The sequence below is a fragment of the Anguilla rostrata genome, chromosome 7 (assembly GCF_018555375.3).
Source record: "Anguilla rostrata isolate EN2019 chromosome 7, ASM1855537v3, whole genome shotgun sequence".
NCBI classification, from domain to species: domain Eukaryota; kingdom Metazoa; phylum Chordata; class Actinopteri; order Anguilliformes; family Anguillidae; genus Anguilla; species Anguilla rostrata.
In genome coordinates this window covers 20807875-20834271 of record NC_057939.1, presented here as the reverse complement: position 1 = coordinate 20834271, position 26397 = coordinate 20807875, and the positions used below count along the sequence as shown (strand labels likewise).

At 45.0% G+C, this 26397-nt stretch overlaps 1 protein-coding gene across 5 annotated transcripts in view; it reads right to left on the bottom strand.

The window, feature by feature from the left end:
* sorcs2 (sortilin-related VPS10 domain containing receptor 2) overlaps positions 1 to 26397 on the bottom strand; it is a 245011-nt gene that overhangs the window by 184510 nt on the left and 34104 nt on the right. Inside the window, exon 1 of one of the 5 annotated variants that reach the window (XM_064343613.1) lies at positions 12882 to 14150. The exons of the other annotated variants lie outside the window; for them this stretch is intronic. Coding sequence (XP_064199683.1) covers positions 12882 to 12890 — 9 coding nt within the window. The 5' untranslated portion in view covers positions 12891 to 14150. Of the gene's footprint in view, positions 1 to 12881; positions 14151 to 26397 lie in introns of those variants that run through there. 5 annotated transcript variants of the gene reach the window in all.

The following is a 26397-nucleotide window of genomic DNA, read 5'->3' as shown; positions in this document are numbered from 1 at the left end:
AATTAAACAAGCTTTTTTGGGAAAAAAGAATGATAGTTGGTGGAAAAAAAGGACTGTAAACAAACATTACTGTGCACCTGCGTGGTTAATGTGCAGCTTAACGCACGCACGCATCCACGCACACACACACACACACACACACACACACACACACGCGCACACGCGCACACACCCACGGCCAATCAGGCGTGTGCATTGCATTTGCCACAGTTGCCTTCATGCAGAATTCGTGAAGATTACATGTGAAGATATAGTAGGTTAACTTAACAAAACTTTTGTGGTCATTATGGTCAACATGGTCATCATTTTAACACTTTCAGTTGTATTTCATTTAGCACTGAAGGCAACATGAAACATGACTGCAGGCATCCTTGCACGTTCTTGTCATATTAGGACAACACCCAATGAACACGAATGAAAAAGCTGTCAACAAAGCATACTGTGTATAGCATATCCATCCATCCATCCATTATCTATACCCACTTATCCTGGGCAGGGTCGTGGGGTGCTGGAGCCTATCCCAGCATGCATTGGGCGAGAGGCCGGAATACACCCTGAACAGGCCACCAATCTATCACAGGGCTGCATATAGCATATTAGAACACAAAATAAATATCTCTGAATAAATGGAAAGAAACCAAAGACTCTTAAGTATGAGCTGCAGGTCAGACAAAGAAACAGCTTGTTAAATTGGAAGTGCTAAATTAGAAGTACATGCAGTACTTTGCGGAGCCAAATTTTCTGGGGCAGCGGTGCGGCGTGAGAATGCTGATGATGAACGGGTCTGAGGGCTGAGGTGTGGGACAGCCCACTGCAGCGCCGCCATAGACCCCAGGTCCAAGCGTCTCATTACAGTATCTCACTCCACCCAGCGACCGAGACACTGGCTACATGGTTCATTTACAAAATGAACACGCAAGCCAATCGATCCGGTGCAAGCAGCATGCCAAAGCATATGCCACTTAAGCCGATAACTGTGCCTGCAAACCAATAGCCATGTAAAATCAATGCTGTCCTCTAAGTAATTTGATGTACACCCACATCAAACCAATGTATAACAAAAGCTGAATCGATGAATTACTCCAGGTAGTCCTGTATATATATCACTATTAAACCAATTTATACCAAAAGTTGAATCAATGCAATCCTCCAAGCGATGCAATATACACCCCAACTCAAGCAATATGTACCAACAGTGAAATTAATGTCTGGGCAAAAAACCAACACCACCAATTTCCAACCATCCAACGTATGTGCCAAATATATGTGCCAACTTACACATTTTGTTAACAGAATTTCATCATGCATTTCCAGTACATAGGGCTCAACATATGAAGTTTAGATACAGAGTTCAGTTATTCAGCAGTTATATTATTCAGTTATTTTTACTGCTGTTTGATGACACTTTAGCAAAAAGTATTATACACACAGCACATATATATATATATATATATATATATACTGTATAGATACATATATGCACATACATACTGCATACTGTATATTCATGTTATACAGGGAAAGAATGAGATTAAGAGATAAATAGCTGATGTTCTGTATTCTCTCGACTTTGCCTTGGGTAACACATCATTATCAAGGCACCTCTATTCCTCTATTATGAGCTCATAAGAAGCTGTGAGGTGCACATTCGTAGTATGTGGGAAGTGTATAACAGCAGAAGGCGGCAGCCACACACAACAGTGCCCGGCTCCTGGGCGGCCATCTTTATTTAAAAATAAGTGGAACAGACAACGTTAATAAAAAGCTACCACTGGAGAGCTGGTATATCATTTTGAGCCAAAAACCTGACATACCAAGCTTGGTACAATACCACACATGGCATTTCTACAGGGCCATCTATGAATAAATCAATTTGAAAAAACTTCTGATTTAAATTTAGGCTTAATTATGTTTAAACAGACTGTTTTTTTATTAAATAATTTTAATAATACTAACTCAAACAGTATCTAGAACAATGCACACTAATTTTGATATATGACGTGCGATAAACAGCTAATTACCCCATAAAGAGAGGGAAGGTTCCGCAGCCGTTACATGAGTCCGCCTGTCTCTTTTTTTGTTATTTTGTCATGTTTTTTGTGCTGTATTTTCATCAGCCCCCCCCCTGCCTGTCTGGTGAGAAATGCAGCCAGAGTATCTGAACGAGAAAGCCAGACTTGGCTTTGCCATCATTCCTCCTTTCACTGAGAAGCATCTTGGACTCAGGCCACCGAGACTGACAACTCTCCCCATTGGCTGCATGCACCTCCTCTACCACAAGAGTCAATAACACGCTAAGACAAACACGGCGCTAAATAAAGAAATAAAACAATAATAAATAAATAAATTCACAGACCTTTCACCCTGCCAGCTTGACAGGTTGAGTATTTTTCCTGGCGCTGTATTTGACAGACCAGTCTGGAGACGCCACGCACCCCGTTTGAGGGCACAGTGGGCTGGATGATTTAGGAGGGAATCCAGGCACCACTTCTACGCTGCCACCCCGCAGGGCAATCGCGCGCTCGCTCCACACCTCAGAGCCCCGCCGCCGCCGCGGTGGCTTATTATAAACACTTCATATTTGCTATCCCTCTGAGGAGAGTGTCACTGAGGTCTGCTGCCAATTGTAAAGCTGGCATTGAGGAGCACGTTAAGCTGATGGACCGACCGTCTGGGCTGCTGGACTGTCGTTTTAAGGCTCAAGGTCTTAACCCGTAATAAAATAGGCACAGAAACATGTGCAATATCTCTCTCTCTTTCTCTCTCGTATTTCATGTACTCCTTTTTACTTTCTTTCTGTATGCGTGTGTGTGCGTGTGCACATAAGTTGGCATTTTTGATAATGTTGTGAACCTGTAGATCTCATTTATTTGTTTTTTTGTCCTGAGCAATAAAGGAGACCTAAAGGTCTCCCTCTCTATATTGCTCTCTCTCTCTCTCTCTCGCTCTCTCTCTCACACACACACACACACACATGCACAATCACACATACACAGCACCACATAAGGAAGTCCATTCTCATATGTCAAAGCTGTGTTTTGGAAACCCAGCCTGAATAAAATAAAAACTGTGATGGTGGAGAAAAAGAAAGAAAAAAAAACAACAGATGTACTCGCTCATGTGGTATCTTGATATTTGGAGTCAGAGAGAGCTGGAAATGTCATGGCAGATGGTGGATTTCTCTGGTCCAGAACCAGTCCCAAAGGTGGACTCATCCATAAACATGGGCACCTTGTGGAACAAAAGCCCTGAGATTCATTATTCATGGGACTTCACTTTGTTCCTACTGGGGAACGTCACCAGGAGCCCAGGCACCATATATGTGGGCGATCAAGGTGAACAGGGTGAATATTTCTCACTGTTCAATACTGGTATTTATTGTTTACCATTGTCACACACAATTTTCAGAGAAATGTACCTTCAAGCCATCTGAATACTGTAAATAAAAATGACATGAGAAATCATGAAATGGATAATTCAGTTAAATAGATCAACCAACTAAATTGCTTGTAGAAAATATATGTTTATCCAAAACATTTCAGCCACCCTGGCCTTCGTCTTCTAAAATCTCAAAATTTTGACAATAAACATATATTTTTTCCAATGAGCAAGTGCCTTTTTATTCAGTATCATTATTTTAAGGTAGCACCTCAGCTCACTTGTTCGAGTACAAACTTTGCATTACCCATAATGCATTACCATGACACTACCACTATTTTGCATTGCCTGGGAAAAGACAAATGAGCCTGTGTGTAACAAGGAGATGGAAAAGAATGCTCTCAATGTGCTGAAGGAGCCTGTCACTCTGTAGCCCCAGTGGCTAGCCGGGGGAAGGCTAAGCCAGGACAGCCGGGACGAGAACGCCGAGATCAGACCAGACCTCACCGCCCCCCTGAGGAACATAACCGCATAAGCGCATGCATGCACACGGGCATTGATCAGCCATCACCGCGCATTACAGCTCGTCCCATCAGCGGTCAAGATGGCCAACGGGCCTTGGCCATAACCAAGGGGTCATCGTCTCCAGTGTAAGAGGCAGCCACTTTCAGCAGGATGCACTACACGGGCCAATCAGTAGAGCCAAGTTAGCAACAACAACAACGGACATACGGACATATACCTGGTCCCACTGAATGGTCCATACAAATCACTCTTCCAGAGATAAAGAATTGATTGCGCTGTTTTTGTCTGTTGAGTGCAGTTAAAACATGATGGCAAAACAAAAAAAATATGCTGCTTTACTCCATCAATTTTATACAATCATCATGTTTTGTGCCTATGCACATTGCATTATGGGCAATAAAATGGTAATACTCTCTTATTAGCATCTAGAGATTGCATTATGTATGATTACAGCAAGGATTCCGCAATCCAGACCAATATTTATACAAGATAAATAATAAATACTTTGCACTGCACTAGAAAGAACTGACTCAATTTTTCATTTCAGGTTCAGATATGGATCCTAGATCAGCATTCCAAATCCTGTGGCTCTTCATGAATATGGGCCCTGATCGATTAACTCACACACAGTATTTCTCTGCCCTCAAACCCCAGTGATTGGAAGACTGTACTCAATCCCAGAATTTGACCATTCTCTTTGTCAAACCCCTTGGGATTCAGAAGCTCACCAGAGCAGAACACGTAAGGGCAATGGGGAGGGATGGGGTCGCCCCGCAGGGCAAACAGCCCGTGAGGGGGGGGAACACAGCCAAAATGTCACGCCCGCAGCACCGGTCCCTGCTCTGATTAACTCCCATTATCTCAGGCTTACTGGCCCAAACTGTTTCTAAAGAGCAAAAGGTCAATGGCAATCCACAGAGGGGAAAGAAAGCAAGACGTTCCCATTACATCAGAATCGCCTCTTTCATTACGACGAGCCTTCGCCATTTTGCTTCACATTCGGAGGCCGTTCATTTCTCCTCATTTTCATCACAATGTCCCCAATAAGAGGCCGTAACGGATGGCGCCTCTTCTGAGGGAGCTCCGGCAGGACTGTCTGCGAGCGATCTCTAATTGAAGTGCCTCTGCCTGGGGTATCGCCTGCCGTTAAGAACAGGATGGCACATCGCTCCTCTGCCAAGCCTCTGCCAAATTTATGAGACGTTATTAAGCATTCGGGATCCCCCCCGAAGACACGTTGTCCCCGCCAGCTCATTCGAATGCCGGGAATCCGCAATAGCGCGAATCCGCAATAGCTGCAACCACACAAGCGCATGCATCCATGTGTGCATGCATCCATGCACACACCCTCACACAAACACGTGACCTCTTCTTTGGCTCATGACCAACCTTTCCACAAAATATTGTGCCAATCTGTGAATCCATTCGGGAGTTATGCGCCCATCGCCACGCTCCCTCTTGGTCAATCGGCCTGAAAATGACTCAGCTGTACCTGCCGGTCATGACCAACATCCATGCCAAATTTCAGCCACCTGGGGCGAAAACTGCGGCCGCTACGGGGTGGGACACTTTTGTGGACTAACCGGCCGACAGACCGGCTGACAGACAGAGCTATAGAGCCGTGGTCGCAGCTAATAACTGCAAAAGCCTAACCGCACTTTCCCGGTCCTTCAGAGGTCTCAGCGGCTGTGCGAGACTTGGAACGCGCGCGCGGCACTCGACCGTTTCAAGGTTCGCAAGCCACAGAAGTTAAAACCGCCAACGTTCTCGAGGCGCAGCCCGTGAAGCGTCTCTTGAGCCGCTCCCGTCATACCGCCAGAAAGGCGGAATAAATCAAGGTCTTCTTGCGCCTGAGAGCACTTTCGATAACAGCCTGGGACGAATCCAGACAACGCTGCCATCGCGCCCTAACCTCGCGGTTCTACACGGGCGGCCCCGCCCGTTTTCATTTTAATCAAAGACGCAACAGGTGTTCAACCAGGTTACATGACAGTCACAAAAAAAAAATTACAGGAATTATTTTGTTTTGATTTTCGCTCTACTCTGCCAAGGACATGGGCGAGACCAGCTTGGAGGTGGCCTTTAGTCAAATTTGAAGCCAGAAGGAATAAGCAAAAAAGTGAAATTTGTCTCCAAAAATCTTTACCAGACACAGTTTGCTTTCATATTCCTTTAGCAGAAACAAGCATATATATACACATACATGCGTGCTTGTTTTTGCTAAATTAATCACTTCATACTTTGGCAGCTGAGGATAAAAAATAAACAGATGGCTCAGTATTTCTTTTTTTTTTTTTACTCAACGGAGAGCGAGTCTTTTTTTGTCCTGCCAGAACACGGAGCCACCTGTGACTCTTGGACAGATTCAAAGAGGAGGGCTCCCACCAGCCTGCAATAACCCCACTGGCCGATTCCAGCCCGAACAAGGACGCCACAACAACCAGATAAGCGCCATTCAGAACTGGGGAGCGCCCATCAGTCGATGTCTAGGAACGCACGGAGACAGGATTCGTGCATCCGTGGCTAAAAACGGCAAAACTCATTATTTTCCCTTTTTTCATCTCTGGATCTGGGTCAGCAGGGGTGCTCTACCCCCCCCAGTCCTCCACCACATTATTTCTTTAAAAACAGAACACAGTAATGAACGGCCAGTAACGGAGCGATGAAAAACTATTTCATGAATAATAAAGAAGGCAAAGCTGTGAGATCTGAGCCATGCAGCTCATCTCTGTAAATATTGCTCTTTAATAATCTTTCAGCGCAGTTAAGTGGCCAGATAAGCTCATACAATCTACAAGAAACTCAACTCAATATTGGAATAATCATGTCCTTCAGGAGTTTTTTTTTCTTTTTTGAAAATGTACATGTTAACCACCTAAAGTAATATAGTTAATAATACAGCATAAGTAACTACTGGGGGTACCAACATGAATATTACTAATATAATTTTTTTTTCCACTTATAGCACGGGCCTCCATCTGAATTAATGTGACTGTATATCAAACAATAGATTTTTTTCCTCCTTCCTAATCTCCTCCTCTCCTCTCTTTCATTTGCTCCTCTTTCAAATTCGAAAATATCCTCTTTCCTTCGTATTCAGGTATGTAACGCGGTAACCTTCTGCACATAGTGAGGGCTGTTTGATTCTAATGGAAGTCTTTCTGTTCACCTTCAATCAACTTGAATGAATCGCAGATCTCCACGGGTTTATAATGATCTAATTATAGTCTATTAACCCGTTCATTCAGTCCCGGTGAATGGGGATTATGACGTCACGAGGGAAAGCAGACCGCTGCTGTAGGTGTACGCACGGCATGCCGTCTCTAACCAGTTCAGCGCGGAGGCCATTCTGCAGGGGGTGAATTACACAGTTCATATTTCATGCGTTTATATGGCTGAGCCAATTCAGGTTAAGCAGGGCAGAGAGGCACAGACACTGCCTGGGAATCGATCCCCGGACACGCCCGCTACGAGACGGATTTTGTTTCCTTTCACAGGGCCTGGCGTTACCCTGTGCAGTGACAGGGCAGTTTGGAGGAAGTCATTGCCGATCTATGTGCGTCATTACATTCACATAGCAAACAATCCTATCAAAGGTTCCTTCTAGCGCCAGAACTCATTATCCCTAACTACTGGGTCATGTACAGTATATGTACAGCTGTAGTTAGATACTGTACATCGTTTATATGTTCTCATGTTATCTATATGATTTTTTTGATGCACGATAATGCTGCAATATTTATGCTAGCAACAAAAAATACTCATGACTCCTGAGAATCAATCCTTGAATGCTTGCATCGAATCTTTAAATTTGCGTTTAATGTTACGTTTTCAAAAAGGGTTAGAGTTAGGTTGACTACACAATATTTCAATTCCACTAGCTGCATGCTCCTTCTGGGACAGCTAAAATCTGGCCTGCACCGTAAAATAACTTTTCATAAAATGCAAAACATTTCCTGGTACAAACCTTACCTCAAATTGGCATATATTATTCCTTCAACCATGAAACAAGAATTAGCTTCGACAATTTCCCCGGACCAAACAAAAGAATGAACCTCATTCACCATTGTATGGGCGATTCGGGGTCTGGCATTCATTCAAACCAGACTGATTCCTGGGAGACGAATCTCTGCTGCGTAGGGTTTTGTGAAGCTGAGATTCTCCATGTATTCTGAATTAGATAAATGCAGTCAACTTGACAGAAGAGGAAATAGAAAATGCTTTCTTCTCCACACATCTGAAACATGGTCTAACAATCATTCCAGCCCAGCAGGATGTCACCACTGAGATATAAAAGAATAAATGATTAAAGTGTTTGAGCAGTGGTTGTGCATTGAGAGAAGGGAGACAAAGAGGGAATCAGTAATCAGGCAGAGATGGGGAGAACTGATGACAGTGTGGAAAGACGGGGAACCCCAGGGTACGTCGGGGTACGCTGGGGAACAGTGGGGTATGCTGGGGTGTGCAGAGTAACACCATGTCCTCCGGGGTTCTTCTCACACCCTTTCACCAATCGAATAATCAAATGCCACTGTACCCAGATGCAGTTGCCCCGTGATACGGCAAGGCATTATCCTGCCAAAGAGGCAACACAGCTGCTGTTCATAAGCCCCACCATTCACCGTGACGACAAACAGCTTCTTTTATCGCCACGGAAACAATGGGAGGACAGCGGCAAAGGCCTGTCAATCAGAACAACACAGTGGGTCCATATGAGGAATACACCTGCTCTGTCTCTCAGTTTCTTCTTTTTTCTCACTCTCTCTCTCTCTCTCACACACACACACACACAAACATAAAAACACACATGCACATACAAGCTTGCACACACACGCACACACACAGCTGCTGAGCAGATCTTCCACAGTATCAAACAAACAAAGATCGAAGACGCTGGTATATTAACACCAGACTACTGCCACTAAATATTCCAGAGGTTTACACAAAGGAAAAAACAAGACACAAAGAAGAAGACACTGTCACTAAGGTCTGGAACACGTCTAAGAAACTTCTGGAATAAAGGACTGTGATTCCTCCACTGGAGTGAATCACACATCCAAGCTTCTCTCAGAGTACCCTGCCAGTGTGTCTGCTGTCACACTGTTCTTAATGCCAACATGTCCTTCCAGCCCACACACAGATCTGCAGGAGAGCCCTGAAAGAGCACTGCTAGCGTCCCACTTCCCACAAAGACAATCAAAGGAACCAGACACGACTTTAGCCTTTCAGCAGCCCGAGGGGGGTGATGTGGGCAGATACCAACACACTGGCACTGAGGGGGCGGCGGGGAGGGCAGGGTTTGCCACTAACTACACTATATGACCAAAAGTGGTTTTGGCTAGGCCCCTTAGTTCCAGTGAAGGCAAATAGTAATGCTACAGCAAACAATCACATTCTAAACAATTCTGTGCATCCCCAACAGTTTGGGGAAGACCCTTGTGTGTTTCAGAATGACAATGCCCCCGGGCACACAGCGTGGTCCATATAGAAATTGTTTTGGCAAGAACAGTGTGGAAGAACTTGACTGGCCTGCACAGAGCCCTGACCTCAACCCCATCCAGCACCTTTGGGATCAGTAGGAAAGCCAACTGGGAGCCAGGCCTAATCAGTGCCCGACCTCACAAATGCTCTTCTGGCTGAATGAAAGCTAACCCCTGCAGCAATGCCCCAACATCTAGTATAAAGCCTTCCCAGAAAAGTGGAGGTTGTCAAACATATTAATGTCCATAATTTTGGAGGAGATGTTGAATGTCAGGTGTCCACATACTTTTGGCCATTTAGTTTATCCTAGATGCAATACCATAAATTGCATCTATTTATGGCACCATAAATTTACTCTTGCATTACTTATAACTGCATTACTTTACTTTTTCTTGAAAAAGAAATAAAAATGAGTTACTAATATAACTGAAATGCAGGATATTTCCAGTTACTCAATGAGGCTAGGTGACATTAATCTACCTGTTCCCATTTTGGCCGTGGAGGTGCTTAGAGTCTTCTCTCAAAGCCATCAAGCTCTCATATTTTTTATGTGAAAAGTAAATGTACTCCAACTACTGCTGCAATCAAAATCACATATCCAACACCACCACAGGTCAGTTCACTCGCCCCCCACCTCAGAGAATGTATCTATTTTAGGACAAAAATGCACACAAGCACAAATCCCTCTGCAGTGGTTAATTGAGGTTAATGAACATAATGGACACTCACTATTAGTGTGGTCTGATTATTAAACCTAGCTAAGAGAAAGACAGAGATATATGTGGTTATTAAAAGGTTTAACAGCCGGCTCTGTCATTGGGAAGTTGGCTTCTTTTTTGAAGCAATGCATTTCCGTTTTCCTCTGCCTGAAGGAGTTTTTGTGGGCGGCAGTGCCTTAAAACGAGTGAGAGAGAGAGAGAGAGAAGAAAGAAAAAGGCAGTCCAGGACAGCGAGTGCCACTGAATGTGCTATAATCCAATAATCTGCCACTTTCAGGAAATTATATTATAAAATCTATCAGTGCCATACTGGGTTTGGCACCAGATAGTTAACCAAAATAGGATCCTCACTTTAAAAGCGCCAGAAACCGACGGATTCGGTGTGTTTTAGTCCAGAGGGATGCAGGTTTGAATCCACAGAAAGCAATGAAAATACCAGGTGTATACATGCACTGAGGGCTTTCTGTTTGAAACAGGAACAAATGGCCAAAGCTCATATTACACGTGCCTCTGGCACTGAAACTGTATCTTACTGGGCCCATTAAATAAAATTGCACTAACTTAATCTACAAATCTAATCTCAAAATGCTAGTGAATTGGCAATGAAATGTGAATCAGAGTGTAATTGGACCCTTTGTTACACATTATCTATGCAGCGCATTGCAGGAATTAATTGTTAAGTGTGTTACATAATATAAATGTCCTAGAGAGACAGACACTAGATGGATAACTGATTGGCTGATTGGCAGAATGTTTGATGTAAGGGGCATGCTTCAAAAGATAGCCCTGAGTAAGTTTCTAGTAAAACCTGATTGGTTGAAATGTGTCCCTGAGGAGGAGCAACGTGTATGAGGTCATACCTGCAATGGGGGCGGGGGGGGGGGGGGGGGCAGAAGGCATATGTGTGATGAATGCTGTTATGGTGCACTTCTCCCTGTGCACCATTCATCTTTAAAAAGGTCAGGGTTACACCAGTGTTCCACTTCAATCGGGGGGGCTAAAAATACACCCTCACACTTTGTAAACCTCCAAGCATTTGCATGATAAAGGTAAGAAGAAAGCAGCCCATTTATATAATAAACAAAAAAACCACACTAATTCTACTTCCCTCTTTATCTATGTAATTCCAGGCTTACTACTGGCATTTGACCCAGGCATTTTATGCAATAATCCAATACAAGCTAATATCCCCATCTTATCCCTCTAAAACAGAAAGCTGCTCAGCAATACGACATGAGCCAGGGCCAAAACAGGTTGAAGGCAGAGCCAAATAATAAGCCTACCTGGAGTTTTCAAAACTCCAAAAGCAACTGTTGCTGTTGTTGACCAATGCCGATGTTCATTTTGCTTCCACAGATCCCAGGTTTGCGCACCTGTGCACTGATCTCTGCATACAGGGACAACGATCAAGCAGTAAATCAAAGACGGCACAGAGAGAAGAGCGATCAACTGTGCCCTTGCCTTTCAACAACAATGCTTCCTAAAGCAGTAGTACAGCAAATGAGTCATTCCAACACATAAGAAGCTAACCTGTCAACATATGGTAATCCTACGTTTAACCATTTAAGGTGTAAGACAAATATATGATTAGAATTTTCGTAACTGAACATTCCATTGCTGATGTAACAATCACTACTGGTGAACTGAAAGCAGAACACTAAATTAAAATTTTGAAAAAACATTCCAAAAAAACTTCTCTTTAAAGGCTTAAGAAAGCAAACATGAGAAAGAATGAATAAGCAAATCCTACAGTTGCCAGGCTGTTAGTCTATTAGTCTGTCGCCTACATCCAGCGAGTCACAACATAAGCAGGCTCTGCTTTAAACTTACATGGGCATAGCCTGTACATAAGGTCTAAAATAGAACATTCTATGTGGCCCTAAGTCCATTTCAGTTCCATTCTAGAATTCGAGAACTAGAATCATATATTTCATGAGATGTTTAGGTTTAAATCCATGGGGATTTTTTTTTTTTTTGCATTTTTGCTGGCCCTGAGGGCCGGCCAACAACAGCGAATGTCTCTTACTGAGAGACTGGGTGACTCACTGAGTCATTGACTCCCCATTGTTGAAACGTGTGCGAGTGGTGGTGTGCAGTAGGTGGTAGTATTAATCCATTGATGAAACGTGTGTGAATGGCAATGGTGTGAATTCGGTGGCGGTATTAACCTTAATTAGCAACACCCGGAGTGTGCAATAATTTAAGGACAGAGAAACAGCGCTATTCTGGATGTGAAACAGTGTTTATGTTGCTGGTAGCTAGCAAGCAAGTATCATGTTAATAGCCTACAGCACACTTGTTGGACAAGGTAGTCACCATACCTTGGATTTATAGACTTGATGTTATTGATCTAAGAAATATGAATAAGAAGTGATATAATTCTGCCTTTAGATGAAGAAAAAGTATCTTCTGGAACTTATGTGAAAAGACGGTGCAGTACCATTTATGGACAAAAAGTCATGGGTCAAAGGTTCAGACGATGTTTCCCACAGGCTGTATCCAGGGCCGGCTGAACTACGCTTGCATAGTCTCATTTAAAATGGGATTTCTTTGTTTGCTGCAACAGAAAACATATTCACTTGCCTCTGCTCACACACATATTTTCACGGATTTGAATGTTTTTTTGAGCAACGTATGTGAGACCAGGATAAAAATCACCCAATCCAGCAGGTGAATGTAAACCAAGGGTGTGAAACCTGGCGAATGTGGGAAGAATGCGATATTTTTAGTGCGTGGCATCTCTGGTACAGAAAAGCAACGTGGAAGACAGAAACTAACCTGATACATTACATGAATGGAATGCAAGCTTTTGTTGAACTCTGAAAGCCCAGAAGTCTTCCTTGTCTCCTCTGCCAATCTCTCACAAAAACCCCCAAGAAAGACCGGAGTACGTGACGAAAAATACGATATCAACAGTTGCACGACTGAAAAATGAAAACAGAAAACAGAAAGGACCTCTATTGGCCTTCGGAATTCATTCCATTCTTGAGTGGGGTTCACAAAGACACGTATCAAGTTACGGTGATGTCCTCTCTCAAAAAAGAACAATGCATTTTTTTTTCATTGCATCAATGAAAAGCTTTGTATTTTCGGGATAAAAGAAAAGTAAGACAGTGTATGAAAGCAATCTTTGGGATTATTTTCTCAACAAAAAAAAAAACTCCATGGGACAGAAAATCCAACATTAAAAAATGTTCTGCATGTTCAAAAATCAGCCCACTGAATACAGGTCATATGGAGTGACCAATGGAGTTTCGTATGGCTGTTACCTTTTCCGTGACATGATATATGTCTTGTCAATGCAAAGGGCAAAGGGAAAAAATATTATGACATATAATTCCACGCACAATATTAGTCAATTAGTGATTTAAGTGGAATACAAGTATAATTGTTTGACGGCTGCAGTTCCCAATCACCCGATTAATCTTAGGAGGTGCTTCTGGGAGGCAGTCCAGCCTTGGCGCTTGCGGGCTTCCAAGAGCGGAAGACTGGGGCGTTTCTCCAGCGTAGGGGGAAAAAAAAATCCATCAAGCCGATCGATAAATGCATTAGCTGAAACGGGGGCCTGGGAGTTTTGTAGCTACAGAAAGCACATTGATTTCTCGAACCCACGCCAGGTGAGGTAGAGGCTGCCAGAGGGGGCCTGCGTCGCCGTGAACGCGCCCACCTCTCCCGAACCCGCACACGCTCTCTCCCTCCTCTGAGCCCCCCTTCAGGGGTGCGCTGTGCCCCGCCGGTGCTCACTGAAGAGTCCAGACTGGACGGCTGATAATAACAGGGGGCAAATGGCAAGGCTGCCGTTATTATTATCTCAACCGAGGCGCACACGCTGTAATTGTGCTGTCAGGAAACGGAGCTATTTTGAGGCCCGTTCATGGGGTCCCACCGGGAATCTCGCAGTCCACTCTGTCCCAGGGTACCCCCAATCCCAGCCACCGCTGGGCGACGCATGCGGAGGTGGGAATGTAATGTTCGTATCTGTAAACTTTTACTCCCGCATATGGAATGACTGGGTCCATTTTACCACTGCAGTATACACCTGAAGAATCTGATAGAAAACACACACACACAAACACGCATGCACATTAGAGCCTGTCACTGTATGTGTTTCTGTGCCAGAGAGGATTAAGAGAGGGAGAGGGAGAGAGAGAGAGAGAGAGAGAGAGCAAGTGTGTGTGTGTTTGTGTAAGACAAACTGTGTATGTGAAAGACAGGCAAAAAATCTGACTTTATTTATACACTAGGTATTATCAGACCGCAGTCCCTTCCATTCCTCAGGGGCATAGTGCACTGTAAATGCAGCATCTCTGGATGTCTCAATTATGACTGCATGAGTTGTGTACTCTCTTTGTGAACAGGAGAATGATGTGTACTTATTCAGGCAGGGGAATAACATGGGCCCGCGAGGTCACTGCAGGCCCTGGGCAAACCTTCTCTGCTTGCTACTAGCCTCTCAGACAATGCGAGCTCGGTGATAATATTATACAGCCGAACACCATCTCTCTATCTCTGTCTCCATTTCTCCCTTGCTCTCTCTCTTTCTCCATCCCTCTCTCATTCTCTCCGTTCCTCGGTTTTTCTGTCTCTCTCATGTTCTCTCACTCTCGCTTGCCTTGTTGGATTACGTATAGATCAGTGTTTAGCTGTGGGCCTCCCGCTGGCCTGAAACATGTGTCTGCAGGAGGATCGATGTGATCCTCATCCTCAGCTCGTGAACATCCATTCACGCCCAGTGGGACCTTCCAGCTTCCTCACTCTGAGATCTACACAGCACACGCCTCCTTCCATAGTCCTACCATAAACAGGCAAACATCCATAACTCTGTAATGCATCTGTCCAAACTCTACCCTTTAAAACACCATTGCAACATTACCCTTCCCTAACATGGTCACAATGCTACACTTCCCGATCTCAGTTACAATGCTACGCTTCCCTATCCCAGTCACAATGCTACACTTCCCTTACTCTGTCACAATACTACACTTACCTAACGCTGTCACAATACTACACTGTCACAATACTACACTTATCTAACGCTGACACAATTCTACACTTCCCTAACTCCGTGACAATGCTACATGTACCTGTCATAACCCACCCCTTCCATAATCGCAATACTACCCCTCACTAACCCAGCATAGTACTACACATCCATAAACCACAAGAAACAATGATGAGTCACTCAGTTTTTTTAACAACCATGCTGTAACAACCATAAAATAGAACTTTCAGCGAGTATTAATCAAGTAAGATGCTGTTCAGATATCGTATCACAGCTAGCACTGTATCAAAACATGCCTGAATTAATCCTGGAGTTAATGTTTTAGTTCAAATCATTCAGCAAGTTATCCTGGGGAAGGTTGGTTCCAGTAAACACGGTTTCAGATAAAAGAAAGAAACATGGACACAAGCTGCTGATTCAACTGTCCATTTGAAAAGTTCTGTGGAAGGTTGGATGGGAGTCACGGAAACAGAAGGGAGGGGATGCGGACCGGAGAGCACAGCGCCACTTGTCCTTGTTCAAATCGATGCGATTTATCACAAAGGCAAAATTGGACTTTTTTTAAATCTGTGTCTTGAATAGTAAATTGTTAGGGTTCTATCAGAGCTGTGGCAGAGCAGGTTCTCTTTCTTTAGTGGTCTGAATGTCCACCGTAACCCCTTACAACTGCAAGAGCCATTGAGGTACTGCAAGGAAAACAGAAACCAGACACACATATACATACACATGCAACACACACGCAGGCAAAACATACAAACACATGCACTACGCACACACCACACACACACAAATACATGCAAGCATGCACAAACACACAGACATAACATGGAATTACATGTGCTGTTGTCTCCACCCCAACCTTCGCCGTGTTCTTGACCATGCCCATCCAAATCAAGTTGTTAAACAAGCAATGCAAATGTCTGAGAATCTGCACACCCCTTTCATTTAATCTTTACTCATCCAGTGGTCAAATAATGCACCTTTTTACAGTGCCGATCAGAAGAAACAAAGCAGGAAATACAAGGGAATGTGAATCAAAAAGACTGTAAGAGGGATCATAAGGTATATAGACCATGTGGCAAGCATCTAAAGGACTTCCTGTATTTTCTACAGCAGTGTCATATCCCATTTCATATGTTTCTGGGATAAATATCACTGTGTCATGACCTCAGATCATGTCCTATTCAACAATCTGCATCTTCAACAGCACAGGGACATTGGTGGATATATAGTTCAGATGGAAATCTGCCCCCTACTGGCCCACAGACAACACTGACAACAGCGACCTGATTTCCACCCAGTCCCCCATCCAAACACTAACCAAACTGAACTCTGCTTAGCGTTGCTGACTTGATTGCTAAGCTCTGAGCCCCGAAGCAGCAACTCATCAGCAGCCTGAGCTCAGGATCACCGTCAAAATCTAAGAGGCTTTTACAGGAACCAGAGGAGCGAGCCCTCCTCACCCAGAGGGAGAGCGAGAGCACAGAAGAGGAGACGAGAGGAGAGGAGAGGAGAGGAGAGGAGACGAGAGGGGAGGCACAGGGATGATGGAGCCCCCTTGAGCTGCCGAACCAGCTGCAAGTTCTTCCGCTGATTACTGTCCTCATCAGAGCAGATTCCCAGCCCTTTTCCACAGGGAACAGCACTGCAAACACTATGCAAATGAACAAAAACAGCCCATTTAGCACCCTCTTTAATCAGAACCATTCTAGGCCCTGATTAAGCCTGCCAGTCATGCTCTTTACCCCTCTCAAATTTTTAAAACCTATTTTTTTATTTTTAAAAAAGAAACAAGTCATCAAGTTTTCAAAATTTACTTTCTCAGCTTAGAATTGAAAGAAGAAACGGACCTGAAACATTTTTTTTTCTGTAGCTGACTGCACCTGATTAATTTGAGGGACTGGCTAGACCATTCCAGAGATCATGGCTGGCTTTCCACTCATGTTGGCACCAGGCCAACTTCGCACTTGTTACAGACAGAGAAGAAGAAAAAAAAACAATCAGTGCATATTTATAGATAAGCCATCTAAAGCTTACTTGTGTATCTGTGCATAATTCATTAAAGTTTATGCTCCATTACATCTGCTTGCAGTCAGAAAAGCCACAAATAAACACTCAGGCCTTGGATGGTTTTTGAATCATTTTGCACTGCAAATCTGAAATACGCGAGGTGAAAAAATGTACTGCGTTAATGCATTCCTCTGCTATCACGCTTATAATGTCCTTAATGTAGAAAAGATCAGTCCTGAAATGTAAAGTATTTGAATGGACTTTGAGAGGCCATCGCATAGGCTAAGCGCTCTGTACTCTAGCCCTACAATCAGAATCTCGCAAATCCATTATTAGTCAGATCAAGAGAATAAAACTGCTGGAACCTTGGAAATGTGAATATAGTTTTTTTTTTCGACACACAACCGTTATGCTTCATGGTTATGAGGTAAACACATTAAGAAGCAATTTCCTGTTATTCTAGGTGCGTCTATCTAGTATTCTCTGCACATCTCATGGGTAAGGGTAATCTTTTTGGGAATTGACTCGACATCTTTGCTACCAAAGAGTACATGGTGCCTATTCAAACTCCTTCAGTTCATGCTACAAAAAAATAACCTTCCTCCTCTGCATCTTCCAGCAGAGAGCACTGTAGGGGATGACATCATAAGCACCCTATCTCTGGAGATGAAAGGGTGGCCTGCAGAGATGCTGATATCATAGAGACAGGGATCCAAAAGACACAGTGATGCTACAGTGACACCGATTCCCTGGGGATATCAAAGTCACAAAGACACTGAAGCCACGGCAACACTGATGTCACAGCTACACTGGCACTAACTGAAGTACTGAAAGCTGGGCGCCTATTCATGCTTCCCACTTGCCTATTCCTCTCCCTCTCTAGGCTATTTCCTTTATCTCTCTCTGCATAGGGTACACACTGAACTTGATGAAAGACCTTCAGTGGAAGAGAGAACAGGAAATGGTGCTCAGTACAGTAAATGATCCTGCCTATATTTATAATTTAAAACATAATCTTGAATATGCCAGAGGTTAACTGTGAGTGAGAAAAAAAGGGGGAGGTCCTGAAAACCTAAGCAGATTTTCCCCCCAGTTCTCCCCCAATCCGGAATTCCCATGTGCCACAAAAGACCCGTCCCATTACCGAAACATCATCCGTCAATTTGGGAGGGAACACCCTGGCATGTGCGCCACTTAAACAAGCACAGTCTCGCAGTCGCTTCTTTTCCACCACCGCAGTTTTTTTGTGTTTTGTGTTTTCCAGAGGAGAGCGTAGCCAATGCAGGCTGATTGCAGGGGCCTGGCTGACCCATGGAACTGGCAGTGAGAAATGAGATTGTGGTTACCCTGGCAACTGAAGTCCTCCCTCCCTGAGCATGCTGGGGCCAACTGGGCTGGCTGCAGTCAGCACCGGCACAGCTGGACTGTATTGAAGGTCATAGAACACATCCACACAGCACACGTGAGTCCATTCAGGAGGACCCCGCACCTGCTGTTTGGTTAGCAAGCAGGACCACAAAGACCAGCAGCCGGTTCCTTTTCAGAAAACACATTTGTGTGCTTCGTAAATGTGAAATTGGGTTGCATTCAATCATTTTTTTATCACAGCAGGGAGGGATTGGATTTGGACTCCGGTTTAAAATACGGCAATATTTTCACAATAACCGCAAAGCTTCACTCAAATGCTGCCAGGCTAATGCTTTCACAATCACATTAGAGGCAAACAAGTGAAAAGCAATCAGCGCCTAATGAGTGATCCTTATTTAAATTGGCAGGCATTTTAATCTCACACAATAATCAAAACCCAGGCTCCAGACGATTATTAAACAAAGTTCTCCATCTCCTCCATTGTGGCTCCACAGCCGCAGTGAAAATAAAGTGCAAAGCCCCACTGAAATAAGAGCGATGCTCTCACTGGCCCATAGCCTGATCGAGCTCGGATTACAGTGGCATTCAATGTTCAAATACATCCCATTAAATATTTCCCAAATTGCTATTTAAACTGGATTTCGATTAGCAATTAGCAGCGAGGCTTCAATCTCACTTTTTTTCCTTCTGGTTATTATTGGAGTCTAATCCGGGGTTTTTAATCAGTTAAATAATGAATGAGGGTTTCCGAGGGCGACGGCGACAAACCGGTGTCACCGGGCAGGATATAGAGACGGAACTCTCTCTCGCCGCCGCGCCGGCGCCAGCGAATCTCCGCGGCAACGCAGACGCGCTTGACGTTCGCCTCGTTCCGCCGCCAGACCCGCGGGGCCGTGAGCTTGGGAGCTGGAGCCGCGGGGTCCTCGTCACTATTTAATGACGCCCGGAGTTGGCTCTCTCCAGCGGAGCACTTTGGGGCAGAGAGACCGGGTCGCGCTGAAGAGCGCACTGATGGAGGGACCCGGAGAGAGCCGCGTAAGTGCTCTCAGACAGCGGAGGGCCAGAGAGTGGGAACAGCTCGCCTCCAAGGTGCCGGTGACACCGATTAATACTTTATAGTCTGAGATACAGTTGGTGACCTTGAGCTCGGCGATTGGTATGTGTACGAATTTATAATGATTCAGCGCATGCCCACCCATAAGTACATTAACGCATGCATACAAATGTACACACGGTACACAGTGTACAGATAGCACACAGTAAGTACATTCAGCGCTGACAAGCGTACCCATAAATGGCTATACATACGAACATACACACATAAATACATGCATAAATGCAAATACACCAGACTTCCATTCGTTTAAACATACATAAACAAAAACGCAAAAACATACATGCACATACATACATATCGTATTACAATGGTGAGAAATTTCCAATAATACTGCCTTTGAAGCAAGTACAAAGGACCAATGCTTCGGTTAGTTAAATTATTGCATAATAAAACAGTGAAACACTCAGCCAGGAAAATGCCTATAGAGCAGCCACGCCATGCAACCTTAGGGCCTGTAGCTTCTGTCTGACCTCATCTTTCACAGAAGCACAGCCTTAAGACAAATCAAATACTTCTCTCCCAACATCTCACATGCTTGTTGTGTTTTATTCCCGCCCTCATTATTTCAGTGTTGGTGTTCGGTCTGAAAGCCATCCTTTCCTAGTCTTTAAAGGCTTTGATCTGTACCAGGCCTCAGCACCTTGTGCTGGGATCCCCTGGGCATGACTGCACCCTCCCCATCTCCGTTCTCTGAATTAGGACCCCAGCATCACAAAGACACAGACCGTCTCGATGGAGGCCTGAAATGTGGGCACTCCCATTGGTGCAGAAATGCCCACTATCTGCAAAGACCATTGGTCGTAGCCGTCTGCTGTGCATCCAATTAGTTGGATGATTATTTTATTGCATTATTTATTATCGTACTGCATTATAAGCTTTATTGTATTATTTATGAGCTCAGAAAACTCCCTCAACTAAGTACCGTACTGCATCATAAAAGACCTGTTACTAGTCAAGCCATCATTTATTTAAAGTGAATTTCACAGAAGTGTCAACGAGACGTACATTTAAACAAAAATGAAAGATAAAAAAAAACGAACAGCAAATGAACAATAACATAAAAACAATAACAATAATAAAGCAGTCACTTAGGGGCTGCCAGACCGGCAGAAGACATGAGTCATGAGGTCATAAGCGAATTAAAAAATGTCTTGTTCTTAAAAAAATGACAGAACTTGCATTCCTAATTGATTCACAAAGAGCATTCCAGAGGTAGAGAGCACGTTATTTGAACAGGCGTTGTTCTCCAGGGTAGTGGAAGGACTTTGCCATGCCAGAATCCCCCCCCGTTCCACCCCCACCCCCCCCCCCCTTACACCCAAGGCTGGGAAACCCACTGGCCAGACCCTATCACATGCCCCACCCCACCCAGCCCTACATCTGCGCTAATTAATAAAATGTGTAGTTGGTAATTAACTGTTCTGTGGATAACGTGGAGGCATGAAAGCTTTCACTCGTTTGAGATGAATTCATTATTTACTCGTTATTGTTGCCGTGCAGCAGAGGGCTGCAGGTGTGGGGAGCCGGCTAGCGGGTCGACAGTGGCCGTGACAGGATTAATTACGATGGGTAACTGTCGGCGGGGAGGGGGTGCTCTGGGAGCCCGAGCTGTCAAACTGGGATGGCTGGCTTCCCATCAGAAACCCCGCACCCCTCCATCCCCCTCAGCTGCTGAACCGTAACGTCCACCTCTTAATGGCCAAATGGCCCAACAACTACCCTCCTGGCTGGCTCTCCTCTTTCTCTCTGTCTCTCTCTCTCTCTTTCCATCTTTCACGTTGCCGTTCTTTAGAAGAAGAAAGCTTTATTTGTCACGTGCATATATACATGTACATATGGTTAAATGCGTCCTCTGCATTTAACCCATCCTAATTACTTAGGAGCAGTGGGCAGCCACAGTACAGCGCCCGGGGAGCAATTAGGGGTTAGGTGTTTTGCTCAGGGACACTTCGACATGCCCAGGGCAGGGGATTGAACTGGCAACCCTCCGACTGCCAGACAACCGCTCTTACCTCCTGAGCTATATCGCCCCCCTGCTCCTTGCTCCTTCCAGCCAACTGCTACATTATTCCAAATTTTTCCTGAGGTACTTCCCTGACCAAATACATTCCCCCTCTCTCTTTCTCTCTCTGTCTGTGCCAACACTCACTCATCTTATCTCCCCACAACCTGGCATTGGCTGTACTCAATAGCTACAATAGTAAATGTGTGTTTACTGTGTGGGTCATCCTCTACCACACACCCCCCTCCCCCCTTCAAAAGAGGACAGAAAGAAAGAAAAAAAACAGAAGGCACAATGGAACCTCCCGCCTAATTTGCAGAGAGTCCGCTTGCGCTTTTTAAAGCGCCACACAGCTGAGAGCTGAAAGGGCTTAATGGGGCGAGCTGATTCTGCAAACGCAATTAAGGCGCAGAGCCGCCCGCCTGGTCCGTCCCCGCCAGACGGCGAGGTCCACGCCTTTCCCTGGAGCCCGGGCTCCGCCGGGCCCGGATTCGGGTCGAGGAGCGCGCGATCCGCTCCGCTGCGACCCAACAGAGACCCGCCGTGGCGCGGTCCCACCTGCAGCTCAAACGCACCGGTCTTCAGAGTGCAACTCTACTGACGCCTCCTACATTACACCGCCTCTGGGCCCTGTTCATGTAAAACAGTGAGCGGGTTCTCTAACTGTATGTGCACATGTTCTCACTGGCTTTTCACAGAGCAAGAAAACCAGCTGATGTTTGCCTTTTTATTAGTTGTGTTTATTATCCCTGGTTTAGGGAGATCACCACTATGGCCCTGTTCAGACCTGGCATTAAAATGCATCTTGGGTGATCCGTTCACAAGTAGACCGCTCTAACTACAGGGGTGAATGCACCCAGGACGCATTGAGGACGCATTGAGATCCGATCATTCAGACCACATTCGGTGGTGGCCTGGGTCGCATATAGCCACACTATATGGGTCCTGGGTCACATCAAAGGACTGCCTAATCAACTGACGTCCTCTGCGTAAGCGGAAGTACGCACTCATTCGCGTGCCAACGGCGTCATATTAAAGTGGGAAACAACAAGAAGAAGCCACAACAACAGGCAAAATGGATTCTCGTGGATGGAGTACACACAAAACACGCCGTCTGATTTCCATTCGGGCCGAAGAGTCAGTACAATGGAAACTGGATGATTCATATCGCAACCGGGTGATTTGTGAGGAGGTATCGAAAAAGCTGCCTCCCGACGTTTAAAAACAACAACGCATTTGGTCTTTGCAAACGGAAATGATGTACGTGTTTGTTTGCATACTGAGCGGGGAAGTGAGATCCGATCACAAGTGGTCACTCGAGATGCATGTGGAGACGCATTCTGATGCCAGGTGTGAACTGACATCCGTCTCGACTGAATCTAGACACAATCTGGATATATCTGGATACAAAGTACACATCTGAACAGGGCCTATGGCAAATGATGCTGGCTACACAGGTATATTACACACAGAATTGGAGGTAATGAAATTGCTCACTTATTTTCTTGCTTGAACTATCAACGACGTGCGAGCATGCCTATGGTCCCTAGCCAGCAGTGAGCATTTTTATGCACACATTCTGGCTATGGCCTTTCAAACACAGCTACTTCTGTCTCACTCACTTGGCTTAGAATGTCTACTACCATTCCCACCACAGGTGAGGTTGTGCGGAAACATATTATCAAGACCACATCCGTTCTAAATGAGTTACAGTACACTTAAGCTGTGACTGTGTACTACGAAAAACAGCAGCTACACAAGCTTATCTATTCACCATTACCCAGAGCGGGGGTTTATGATAATCTTGTGTTGTGTCACGGAGGTGACTGTTTGATGTCTAGCATAACATAAAATATGTACCGTGAAATATTTAATTAAGCATTACACTTTCATCAGGGATTTGACACCAATCTACATTTTATGAATTTGATATAATTTTCACAGTAAACAAACACAGCAAAAATGTTTGCCGCTAATTGCCTCAAATAATATACTTTTAAAAGATGTCTGTTAAACCCACATGTGATATGGTTCCTTTTTTATGTTTTGTTGGTTTTAATTATTTTAATCAGCAATGGGTCTCTTTTCATCAGGAGTAATTTTAAAGGGAATCATTGCTCAACACTGAAGAATAATGAATGCCTCAAATGAGTGGATATTTTGAAAATATCAACAAAATCACTTTAGCAGTCTTAAGTAGCACTCGTACTCTAACAAACAATGACAACTGAGGACAATTCAGTGTTGCGTCCCTGACTGTGTTCTCACACTTAGCCTTCGGTGTTACCACCAAGTGAACTTTCCGGGGTTTTCTGAAGTGCCGATCGCTCGTTGGCGCTTAGGGTGAGTGGATCCTCAGTGAGCACAACGGGCCTCTTCCGCTCCATGAATGTTTCAATTTGCCCTGTTCATTATGAATTGATTACATTACCTGGCAGAAAACCAGCCAAAATAACCCCACCGGCCTCTGTCATTCGGCATGCATCGAGGCGGCTCACATTTCAATTACGTCTGGGAAGCGGCTAACAGGGTGAAGTGTACCTCGCCGCCGCTAACAAACAAATTACCGGACGGAGCGGAGGAATCGAGGCCCCGGAGGACGGGCGGACGAATAAAAGTGATTGAAAAGGAAGCGTGCCTGTTCTCCTCCGCCTCGGGCCCTTTCGTTTCCTGACTGAGCTCGGGTTCTGAGCCGCCGCGATGGGCGGTCATCCGAGCGAACGCGCACCGGCTCCGACCGGCGCGACGAACCGAAGCTTTCCCTCGCTAACGACGGCGATAGCGGAGCGCCGATGCCTCGCCGCTGACCCGAGCTCCGGTCTGGTCCGCACCCACGGGAAACGGCAGCCAGGCGTCGGCGTGGATTAAAAACCTGGCGGCGTCGGCCAAGTGAAACACCGCTTACTGCTAGAAGTGCTTCTCCATTATTACGCTTGCGTAGCTTCAGGCGCGGCGGACTGACATTTCAAATTATTACTTGCCAAGAGTGAAACCGCAAACCATGTTAGCGACATGTAACAATCTCAACTTAAACCAGAGTGGGCCCACAGAGCGGTTCATCTCTGAATTTACCCATAAAGCACAAGTCCTTTTCTTGTTCATTTTTTGTGGAGTGTAGGCCTATCATGATTTTTTTTTTTATGAGATACTGCAATTCATGTTGAACTTCCATACTGACCTATTACTGTACAGTGTAGCCATTTTTAGCCCATTCACCCTGACAGCCCTACTGCAACATACCTACAGTATACTGTATGACAAACATGTTTCTAAACATGTTCTAACCTTTTTTCATGCCCCAGATACAGTATACGGTGAAAGTTAATCACATGACAAAATGCAAGCATTCTACACTCGTGCACATTGTAATTTTGAGAAAAGGCAGGCAAGACCAGAGTAGACGGTCATATCTACAAGCCAGAGCAGAACTTCATATTTCCTGTGTATTTCTTCCCACTATTTACCGAAGCTGCTTAATTGGTCTGTCAACTCAGTAATTACCTAGGTAATATTTTTGTTACAGCGTATAAGGGTCTTGGGAATGTCACACAAAGAATTCCCTATTCTTTAGAAGCAAAAAAGGCCAATGCACTTTGACAGAAAAAGGCAGAGCTCCCATCATGCTTTCCTCAACAACGTGTGCAATTAATCCTGCAGTTGAACTCAGGAGGCCCTCTAAAGGCAGGCACATGAAATAAAAGGCCATTTGCCCCCAATACTTAACTCCTGGCATTTTAATGAACACCGGACATCTCCCGTGCGGGCCATTAGTCAGGAGTCTGTGGCCCCGGGGACAGTAATGTGTGTCGCGCAAGGCTCTGGGGTGAGACAACGTGACCTGGCCTGCACTGCGGTTAATGTCCTTTTATCCGTAAATTAACTGGAGCAAACGGGGGAGGAAAGTATCCCATTAGCCCTCTCCAAGCTAACCTTTTATGCTAACCGTAAATATTAACAGGCACACCTCATTTCCCTCATTATTGCGGCTCTCACCCGCCGTCTGGGGCCGACCTTTCGATGACTCACCGGTAAGGATGTCCTCCACCAGCGGGGCTTCAGTTCCCAGCGTCCAATGGCAGCATTTCCCTTTCTCTCCCACTTGCCCCAAGGTAGTGTTCTCACCCAGCTTGAACTCGGCTAATTAAAATGTTTTTCCTTGCGCTTGGTCCCACCGAAGAGACGTGGCGGGACTGCGAAAGGGCCTCGCTTCGTTTTTAAAATGGGTCCACTGTGGCCAAAACGATGCCCCAGAGGTTAGCGGACGTGGGCCTGCTGACTGACCTGTTGAATTGTGGGAGGCCTGGGCCTCTTGGCACAGGCAGGCCGAAAGCTCCCCGTGCTAAGCTGCGCGCTGTGCAGTGAAAATGGCGTTTGTCTCCAGAAGTCGCCTCAGCCGACGGTCGCGCACAATGCCGCACGTCACGGTGAAGACTGCTCATTAGCGCTCTCTCAGGGGTCCCCGCTGAGCTAACGCGAACGCGAGAGGTCTTATTTCACGATCACCACGGCTTACGGTTACAATTCAGAATTCCCAACTCAGATATTCGGCAGAACGCTTTTAGCCAAAGTGACTGACAAAAGGTACATTTGATAGGGTAAGAACACCACCGGCAGAGCTAAAGATAAGGCTGATTTTACACCTATGAGGTCACACACTGTTTGCGGTACAGGGTGTACATGCACAGTACAAATCAAGCTAAATTGTTGATATATTCTTATAAATACTTCCGTGATTGTTTGGTGATAACATTGGTGGTGAATAATCTTGAGGCTAAAAACACTTCATATATTAACT